General features: G+C 43.1%; 1 protein-coding gene across 1 annotated transcript in view; it reads left to right on the forward strand.

Annotated features, from left to right (window-relative positions):
* LOC115424887 (uncharacterized) overlaps positions 1 to 10,704 on the forward strand; it is a 12,831-nt gene extending 2,127 nt beyond the window's left edge. Inside the window, exons 2-7 of the mRNA XM_030142283.1 lie at positions 330 to 498; positions 2,791 to 3,150; positions 3,509 to 3,826; positions 7,524 to 7,575; positions 10,498 to 10,558; positions 10,663 to 10,704. Coding sequence (XP_029998143.1) covers positions 462 to 498; positions 2,791 to 3,150; positions 3,509 to 3,826; positions 7,524 to 7,575; positions 10,498 to 10,558; positions 10,663 to 10,704 — 870 coding nt within the window. The 5' untranslated portion in view covers positions 330 to 461. The remainder of the gene's footprint in view (positions 1 to 329; positions 499 to 2,790; positions 3,151 to 3,508; positions 3,827 to 7,523; positions 7,576 to 10,497; positions 10,559 to 10,662) is intronic.
* Positions 10,705 to 11,028: the final 324 nt, after the last annotated feature.

Genomic DNA, 11,028 nt, shown 5'->3' on the forward strand with positions numbered 1-11,028 from the left:
AAGTTATAAAACTCTTGTCCACATATGTGGACAGAAAACCCACAGCTGGGTCTGAGGAGGTTCAAATGACACAAACTCAACCTGTTCAGTAAAGTTTGGGTCAGAGGGAAACACTGGAATCTTCAGTGAATGAAGCCTTCAGAGGTAACTCCACTAGTAAGTCAAACAGGAAGTGAATACCTGGGTGTGAAACCTGCTGATCCATATTCTGTCAAACAGTTGGATTGTGAAATGTTTGGTTCCTCAGATTAGAGAATAGAGTCTTGGAGTGAACTCTTCCCAGCCTCTTCAGTCCAAAGCTGCTCAGCCTGTTTTCCATTCCATTCCAGAAGGTTCTTGGGTGGAAACAGTCCACAGTGGAGCTGAGTGGAAGCAGTGAAGTGACACCTGTGTGCTTCTGAAGCCTGGGTCCCTTCAGTCACAAGGACGTTCAACTACAACTGTGGACTTTGTGCAGGAAGATGAAAGTGTTGGTGGTGGTTGTGATCCTCATCCACGGTAAGACAACCATAAAACAGCCCCCCCCCCCCCCCCCCCCCCCCCCCCCCATCTCATCTAGTGGAACATCTCTGTACTGTGCACTTCACTCTGAGTGAACATGGTATAAAAATAACATTATAGCAGCAGGATTCCATTCTAGGCCGGCCTAGAATAGAATTCCATTCTGGGCCGGCCTGATTCTGAATCGGGCCAGATTCCGTTTTGGGCCTCGACATATATATATATATATATATATATATATATATATATATATATATATATATATATATTTTTTTTTTTTTTTTTGAACGGTTAATTTCCCAAAAGCACGGCCAAAATGGTGCACGGGTTGGTGAAAGCTTTCTCTTACCTTGTCACGGCCGAATTTTGGCAAAATCCAACTACTACTGCTAAAATGAAGCCGATCATCCATTAACTGGACATGTATGTGTGTGTGTGTGTGTGTGTGTGGGGGGGGGGGGGGTTACAGGTTATGAGACAGACAGATAAGGTGGGGGGACCATTGCCTTGATTCTCCTGAATCGAGCAGAAATGTGTCAAACTGTTCATGCATGGACTCGTTCACAGTTCCCGTTCAAATGTTCTTTCCTCTTTTATGCCACAACACATTCCTGTTCAGTCTACATTGAAAATTCTGAAACTTAGCGCTACTAAAGTTCAGTTGCACATCAAAAAGGCAATGTTTATGCTTTTTTTAATTTATTAATGCCTTATATGTTCGATACTTACAAGAAATACTAAGTTGAAAGTAATTAAATTTTAGTTATTTTTATTTGTATTTGCAATTGCTTCTCTGAAAATGTTTCTAGTCAAGAAAATACATTTTGTTGCGTATGCACAATATGAATGTGACAAATAAAACTGTTAATTATCAAAAATAAATAAATAAAAAAAAAGGAAACTAATTGGTCCTTCATTATTTAGTGAAATACCTTATTTCCTCTTGTGTATTTATAATTGCTCTTTAACCAAGAAAAAATAGGCTTTATCCGATTACTTCAACTTCAACTTTATTTATCCTTAGAAAAGGAAATTCGGTGTGCAGCAGGGGTCATAAACACATAAGCACATACGCAGAAACACATACACAGAAACAGCACCCCCATATGCCACCCCAATAAAATTACAAAAAACAGGACAACACACAATGGAGCCACTCCCCTTCCCAACACAAGTAAAAAAAAAAGAAAGGTCCAATTGGGCAGTACACAAGTTAATTGCCATATGGCCATGGGCCTTAAAAAATAAATAATCACATAAAAAGATTTTTAAAATTGACATATGAAAAAAGAAAAAAAAAAACAAAAAAAACCCCTAGATATCAGCTACGTGAATTCAGATTACTAATAGCTGCAGGAATAAAGGAGTCCCTAGCCCGTCCAGTTCTCAATTGAGGAAGCCTTCGATAAATCGAAGGAATTTTCAGTAGAATACTCGAATACTAAAATATTCAATAGCTGCACCCCTAATTGGTTGTTTTAAAAAACTGCAGGAGGGCCACTAGAGTTACAATATCCCTCTCAGATAGCCTCAGAATGTTCCATTTTTACCTCAATTTTTCAAAAGGGAACCCCCCCCCCCTTCCGCACGATCCCCCCTGCTTGGTTGCTTCGGTCCCTTGCCTACCTGTGCTCCCTCTTACTAATTTTTTCTAGAAAAAACCCTGTATACATATACACACACACACACACACACACACACACACACACACACACACACACACACACATATATATGTAATACTTTATTTAGCACAGCACAGTTTACATTACACCACTGACTTTCATAATAAACATACAAAGTGATCAATTGCAATAGAAGTCATTATGTAAATGCACAATTATAATTACGCACTTGGCAGCAGTTCTGTATGTGGGGGTGTGGTCCAGAACTAACAAAACTAACGCTGGTGTGAAACTAAAGTGAACCTTTCCATACTTTCAACGTCCAACTCCCTGGTTCTATTCCTCTATTATACAGCGGATCATCAATGAAATTTTCACACCTTCTAACCTGTATCCACTGGACACACAAATGATGGGCCCCATGAATTTGTGTCCCCCCGCCCCAGAGGAGGGGTTGACCCCCCCCCCTCAACAAATCACACCCTGTATGTTTTGACAGGACGAATTTGGCCAAAGTTCTGGTGGAAAATGCTAGCCTTATTAATGTGAGTGTGGAACAGATAAGGATGATAAACAACAATCAGAAGGAGGACACTGAGGAAGGACTCACCTGGGTTCTTCTGGTCCCATTCACAGATCAACTCTGTTTGTGTGTCTGTCCTCAGTTTCCCAGCATGCAATGGCTGTAGTGGTGCAGGTGTATGAGGGGATGGAGTCGGTCCTGCTGCCCTACCAGTATTCTGGCATGTTCCCAGAGGTTCCTTCAGTGGTTTGGAGACGCTCTGATCTGAACCAAACAGTCATCCACCTGCTTAAATATGACACTTACAAACTGGAAGAGGAATACAGACACAGTGAACGCATGTCAATGAAGAAGAACATTCTGGAAACTGGAGACTTCAGCCTCACTGTGAAGAAACCACAACTGTCTGACAGCAGCAACTACACCTGTAACCTCCAATGGGAAAGCAGGTGGGAGGGGCCTAAAGAATGGAGACTGACACAAGTACAGCTGCAGGTCAAAGGTCAGACACAAACCACACCCACTACAGCAGACACAGGTCAGATATAAACCACACCCACTACAGCAGACACAGGTCAGATATAAACCACACCCACTACAGCAGACACAGGTCAGATATAAACCACACCCACTACAGCAGCAACTTCAACCTGACTGTTTATGCACAGAAGCTGCTGACTGGATTATTCCATTTTGTCACTGGTTGGATGAAGGTTGAGCTGAACTTCTGGTCAATCTGTTGCTGAAAATACACCTTGGGTTGTTATTGTTCCTCTCCATTTAATGTGAATAATGTGTGTTGTTGAAGTTCTAGAGGGCTTTATTGTATGTTCTAATCATTGTGGTCCGTTTCCTGTCAGATGACGAGGAGGAGGTGGTGGTCCAGCAGGGGGCGGAGTCTATCCAGCTGCCTTGTAAAGCCTCAGCCGATCTGCCTGAAGACACCACAGTGGACTGGACTCACTTCGATCCAGAACTAATAGTGGTCCACGTGTTCCGGAATAAAGCTGATGATCTTCAAACACAGGACAGGTTTTACCGTTGCCGCACACAGATGAATAAAGACATGAGTCTGACTCTGAAACACCCCACAGACAGAGACGGAGGTGTGTATATCTGCACCGTCTACAGGGAAGGAGACGTCCTGAGGTCTAAAGTCCTGCTCCAGGTGGTCCAAGGTCAGTGCTGGGATAGACCACATGAAACAGCTCCAATCTGAAAACACACACCTTCTGCTGCAGCTCTCACTTCTGGGTCGAAAACATTCCATATGGAGATCCATGTCCTGATCAGAGGTTGCACTAGACATTTTTATTGTCCGTCATTTTGATGGAATGGGTCGTAAAAATTCTGTCATCACATATTATTATCCGTCATTTTAAATTTTTTATTTTTTAATGATAAAGAGATATATTTAGTAGTATTTAATGTTTAAAAACATCTCAGTGATGCAGCAACTGTAGTTGCTGCTGGCTGATAAACCAACGTGATATCACGACTCGCATAATTATATACGCCACTTTTAATTGGTGTGTTATCTATGTTCACGCAGTGTCAGATACCTCGTACTGAGGGTTAGGGTTCGAGTTATGTGAACCACAGATCTACTCACAAATTGACATGCCATCAAATAACTACGGTGGCCCAGAGGTGCAACAGGCCAAAAAATTATCCACTAGACGAAAAAAATTATCTACTACAAGAAAAAAAAAGAGAACAGCCTAAAAAAATTATCCACTAGATGAAAAAAATTGTAGTTCTTGTAGTAGATAATTTTTTTCATCTAGTGGATAATTTTTTTAGGCTGTTCTCTTTTTTTTTTCTTATAGTGGATAATTTTTTTGGGCTGTTCTCTTTTTTTTCTTGTAGTAGATAATTTTTTTCATCTAGTGGACAATTTTTTTTAGGCTGTTCTCTTTTTTTTTCTTGTAGTAGATAATTTTTTTCGTCTAGTGGATTATTTTTTGGCCTGTTGCACCTCTGGGCCACCGTAAATAACACATGAAAGGTAGAAAATGCGTACATATAACACACCAAATGCCATCAGAACTAGTGTATTCCTTGCTTGTCCGTCATCCTTCACTGCATCAGTCCCTCTTTTTTTCACTGCGTTTATCAATGCCATCACATTTACTGGGCTTTTTAAAATAACGAAGGAGACTCGGCTGTCTTCACATTTTGCGCTGGCAAAGTAGCATCTAATTTTGGCTAAAGTCAGCTAAACAACGACACAAGACTGGACACTGACTGATTAATATGCACACTCACCATCAACTGGACAGGGGGTCTACTACAGGTGGACTAACTGGACAAGGGGTCTACTACAGATGGACTAACAGTGAGTCATGTGACTGTAGTACTGCTGTTGTATTCAGTGTAGTTGTGAACAGTGGTGCTGTTGGTTCTATACAGGTAGGATGCTGTTACGGACTGTTTGATGACTTGTTCAGAGACAGACAGACCAGCAATTCTGCAGCAGATTCTGTTCACAGTGTTGTGTGAAAACTTTCTTCGGTAGTATGAGACTGGTGTGTGTGTGTTCCTTTAAGTGCGAGAGCGGTGTGTGTGGTGCGTGCGTGTGCGTATGGCGCGAGTGGTCGAGCAAGGTGAGAGAGCGGCAGTTTTGAGTATGAGTGTGTAAGAGGACAGAAGGAAAAAGTGTTCTAACATGGATATACTGTGCATAAAATAAAAGCTGCTGTCTTCCACTACTGGCAAGGGAGTTAACCCGACATCGGCCCTGGAGGAAATCTCTCCTGTGCTTGCTGACTATGGTCGGACAAGCTGAGCTTGACAAGCTGAGATTACCCTCAGTATTTTAATCTGTCAAAATGACGGACAGCCTTCAGAATTTTCCGTCATTTAAAAAAAAAATCCGTCAATGATGGAATATTTTCAGTTGACGCGACCTTTGGTCCTGATGCCATTTCATGCTAATGGAGAAAATACATTTTTCAATACTACTTATCAATACTCAGTACTACAGTCAATACTCCACCTTATCAATACTCAATACTACAGTCAATACTCCACTTTTTCAACTCTGGCTCTTTCATATGACCAGCTGTAAAACAGGTACACAGAATAATACACATTAGGGCTGGGTATCATGGCCAATTTCCTTAATCGATTTGATTTCGATTCATAAGGCTCTGAAATTTAGTTTAAAAAAGTAACGGGTCTGTTCTGAGAATGTAAGGAGTATAAAGTAGAGATATTTATGCAAAAATGTAGGGAGTAAAAATACAAAGTTCCCAGAAAAATAAATACTCAAGTACAGTACAGATACCTAAAAAATCTACTTAAGTACAGTAACAAAGTACTTATACTTAGTTACTTCCCACCTCTGAATTTTGCTGCCCAAATATGTGAAGTTATCTGATGGAGAACACGAACCACAGTAGAGGAGATGAGGAGATAAGAATGAGGAGGCGCTAACTAGTGTCCTGATCAAAGACAGAGACAGTGAAGAGGGCATTTCAGAGAAGAGAAGACCATCGGACTGGACATGGACCACAGACTGATAATCATCTCTATGTCCTTAGGGATCCAAGATAAAACTCCAGCTGAGGAAAAGTCAAGTTCTTACATTTGACAATTTGAACTAGATGCTTAAAGCTCTGTCGACGTTGGTTGGTAGGAGCGTGTGCTGTAAAACTGTAAAACTTAGTTTAGTTTATGAGCTTATTTTTCAGGGTCCATGTACAGAAAACCTTCAACCCAGAGTAGAGATGGACCAGAGCAGATTAGAACGTTGATGTTCATGTCCATCTGTCGTCCCTTTAGGAGGAAAGGAGGACAGAAAAAAGAACAACAGTCAAGGTGTAGAATACAGTTGGAGGGAAGAGTCAATGCAGGCTTGGTTTATTAAATCCATGTTTTTAGTCTTGATGGATAAAATCTGTACACAGAAAAAAAGGTCTGCACAAACAAAAAAAATTAAAGTCATTATTGGGTTAAAATGTTTTATTTCAAATACAATTATCTGCCAGTGCAGTAACACCAGCATTTCCATGTTAAATGTATCGGTGCCTCTGCCAGCGGGGGTGCAATGAGTGTGTTATTTTACTGTATTATTTTTATCATTGAACTGTTTTTCTTTTTACCTTTTTTATTTTTTGTGTTTTTATTTTTTGGCTGGAACTTGTCTGCAGTGTTTCAGTGTGTGTGTGTGTGGGTGCTCTTTGGGTGTTTTGAGTGCATGTCTGTGGTGCTGTGGTGGTGATGATGGCTGTAGGGATTTTGGCCGCGGGGGCTGTGACGTGGAATTTCCATGTCATCATATCTGTAGTAGGTGTGCATGTGGGTGTGTCGGTGTGTGTGTGCGTGTGCATATGTGGGTGTGTTTATGCGGGTAGGTGTGTGTGTGATTGTATGTGTGTGGGCATATGTGTGTGTGCATGTGCATATGTGGATGGGTCTATGTGTGTGGGTGTGGGGAGTTGGAGAGGATGGGGGTGGGTCCTCTTGGATGCTTGGCCAGGGCATTGGGGTGCATACTGGCCCACGGTGGGCAGATGATTATTATAGACTCTCATTTGCTGTGGACGTGGTGTGTTCAGGTACAAATAGACACAAACTTTGTCGTCACTGAATTCTCAGTGACCAGATGGTTCTGACTCTGACGTTTAAAGTTACATCTAATGAATCTGTTCATTTCATCAGTTGATTATTTTGTCTGTTCATTGTGTTTTCTGTCAAAGGTGTCAGTTTATTGACCTCTGTAACGTCCATGTTTTCATTGGTCAGTGTTCATCCCATCCCAAACTCCTGTGGATCAGATCCATCTGTGTCTCTGAGGAGGATGGATTCTCTGACTGCTTGTTTGTGCTCATGTGTGCTGCTTGGTCCAATCATGTCTCTGTGTGTGGACAGATCTGCCTCAGCCCAAAATCTCCCTGTCTGACGGGGTCTTTGGGGTCTACCAGCTGGGGTTCCGGGTGCTGGTGGGCTCCGACTTCACCATCACATGCTCCATCCAACCACAGTACCCAGGAGGCTCCTTCCAGCTGATCTCCGACACCAAGAAGCCGCTGAACCTCACCCTGCCAGCTGTCAATCACTCCGCCCACTTCCTGTTGTCTGCCATGGGCTACGCCCACCAAGGGAGCCACACATGTGTTTATCACGTGGACGTTTTCAACCACAGCTTCTTGTCATCTCAGAGCCCCGCCCTCTATCTCACTGTCGGAGGTAACGTCAGGACAAACACACACAAAACACCCACAATGCATCAGTAACAGTCACATGACCATGTTCCACAACATTCCCAGTGAGCAGAGTGAACAGGTGTGAGCAGAACCACGATGGTAGGACTAGATCAGGTAAAGCCGGTCCAGTTGAACCTGTCACAGACTGGGCTGAACCAACAAACACTCCTTTAATCTGAGCTCAGTTCAAACCACAGTTGAGTTTAAACCCAGGTTTAAACCCAGTCCATCCAGTTGAATGTGAAGCCCAGTTAGTGTCCACAGTTCAAGGTGCATCTGTACATGTGTGTGTGTGTGGTCCACATGTCCAGGGTCTAGAGGGGGTCATGTTGGATCAGTAGTCCAAATGTTGTCAGATATTTGATCAGGCACCTGTGTGGGCAGCACTTTGGAAGCATTTTTGGTGTTCGTTGATTGGAAGCACCAAAGACGAGTTCAGGACGCACTTGGTCTCAGTTTAAGAATTTATTTGGATCACATGTAAAACCTAAACACCAGCGCTGGTCTTTCTGGACAAGGGCTCCCACAGGAACTCAAGTCGCAAAAAGCCCCAAATTCCAGGTCCGACTGATAATTACCGTAAACTCCAGACTATAAGCCGCTACTTTTTTCCCACGCTTTAAACACTGCGGCTTATACTCCGACGCAGCTTATATGCCGATTTTACCAGTATCACGGCTTGGTGCCGCGGCACCTCGAGCGGAGGCGCCGGGGTGCCGCGTGCCACACCTCAGTGCCAACGCTAGGCGCCGTGGCACCGCGGTGGTGCCTCGGCTCGAGGTGCCGGTGATGCCTCACCGCGGTGCCATAGCACCTGGCACTGAGCCGTAGTACTGCAGTGCCACGGCACCTAGTGTTGGCCCCGAGGTGCCGCGGCACCTTAGTCATGCCATGGCCCCTGGCACCGAGCCGTGGTACTGCCGTGCCACAGTTTGGTGCCAGGTGCCATGGTGCTGTGGGAGTATGGCTCGGTACCGCAGCTCAGCTCGGTACCACAGCTCGGTACCAGGTACCACAGCATGGTGCCAAGTACCGTGGCATCTCGTCCCTACTACACGTCGTGCGTAATGTTAAATGAAAATGATATTACAACAGACATAATTACTTGTTTTTAATCTTTATATTTTAAAAATAAATTAAAAGTCCTACTCTAATAACAAACAAAAATTGCTTCACTTTCAAGTGTCTTTCAAGTCATTTTAAGTCTGTGAATCCACAGCCAGCGCAAAAGCAAGTAAATCCCATATCGGCACGAATCCAAAGGAAACCCCGATAAGTCCACCGACAAAAAAAAAAAAAAGAAAGAGAAAATGTGCTTTTATTACTATCCTTTTATTGCCTCATTTTTTAATCATCATATTAACAACGAATCAACCTATAGATATGACAGCAAGCTCACACATATCAGACCCATTTACATACAGGGAATAATTTCATTTGAACTCAAAGAAAACCTTTATGCAATTACCGTCCAGTTTTGACGGGTCTGTGGCTTATATTCAGGTGCGGTCTATAGTCCGGAATTTACAGTATCTTCTTGGATGTCTCCACCCCGAACAATAGGTTGGACTTCGTAACGTCTTCTGACTCCGTCTTCTGATTGGACCTCACCTGTTGACACCACTTGCCGACCGTCAGTTCACGTCTTTGCTACTAGAACGTGCTACGTAAAGTGTTGTGATTGTTGTCGTAGACGTGTATCTATTGGAGTGTGAGTTCCCAGCCTCTGTAGACACAACATCTTCTCCAGTGAAAAGAACTGACCCTGAACTTATCAGTAGTGACGTCCATGAGTTGAACTGGGAGGCAAGCTTCACCAGTAGAGAAATACATGAGGTGACTGGGACATTTTAGAGCAGCTCACAGCAAAACTGGATTTATTCAAGAGTTATTCTTCAACTTGAACTGAGATAAATGTTCAAACAGTACTATGTGTACGTGGATTAAACATGTCATTTATATCGCTGCGTAAAAATCTCAATTATCTGAGTGTTTCAGTTGTATTTTACGGTCAGTGTGCTTTCAAAAACATCAAATATGGTCCTCAGATATCTGCTGTAGATATGGGTGACGGTCTGAGCACATTGTCCCAGAATGGGCGTGGGCCTCAGACTGACCCCTGTGGGTGGACCTGGACTCAGGACCTTGTTGCTGTGAGGCCACAGTGCTGTCCACTGCACCAGCGCCACCACCAGGACTGAACAGATTCTGTTCCAACACTAACAGTTGTGTGTGTGAACTCAACTCCCATTTGGAGCCAAATCCAACTGCAGTCTGAACTCAGACACACAATCCCACTGAGCTCAGCACAAACAGCCTCATGATGGGAATGTGTCCTGTTAGTGCAGATGTTCTTCACACTGAATGTGTTCCATCAGTAGATGTGAATGTGTTCCATCAGTAGATGTGCATGTGTTCCATCAGTAGATGTGCATGTGTTCCATCAGTAGATGTGCATGTGTTCCAGGTGTTGATGGGATCAGTTCTGTTCACACTGTGATCAGCAGAATAGTGTCAAACAGATGCAGTTTGTCAGCTTTTCCAGACGTCAGGACTCTTCAGCTCCACTCTGATGGTTGTTGTTGTTGTTGTTGTTGTTGTTGTTGTGTTTCAGACTTGGTGAGAAACCTGATCATCAGGGTGGTGCTGGTCCACTTCATCCTGATCACGGGGACCATTTTCCTCTACTTCTACTGTCGGGTCAGTTCACAGCTTTATTCAACACTAACACACTTCAACGCTGACATGGGACGCTTCTGCCAAACTGGGTTTACCTCCAACATCTGACACATGTGTTTGTGCAGGTTTACCAAACTCATGGTGTGGAGAAGACAATCACAGAATAACGGCCGATAATGGAATAACGGTCCTGAACCGATAACAGAATAATTTATTATATTATTGTCCTGTTTAAAATAAATTCTTTGCAAATGTAATAACTGAGCCAATAACGTAAAAATATATGAATATAACTGTATTTAAGTTTGATTTATTAGATAGAACTGTGATTAAAATCTCCCTCCCTCTCTTTCATTCTCTTTCTCTCTCTCTCTCTCCCTCCCTTACTCTCTCTCTCTCTCTCTCCCACCCCCCCTCTCTCTCTGCTAATAGTTAATAATGCTAATAACCAGCCAGCAGTTAGCTCGGTCCAGTCAGTTCACTGTGAATCC

The sequence above is a fragment of the Sphaeramia orbicularis genome, chromosome 8 (assembly GCF_902148855.1).
Source record: "Sphaeramia orbicularis chromosome 8, fSphaOr1.1, whole genome shotgun sequence".
NCBI lineage: Eukaryota > Metazoa > Chordata > Actinopteri > Kurtiformes > Apogonidae > Sphaeramia > Sphaeramia orbicularis.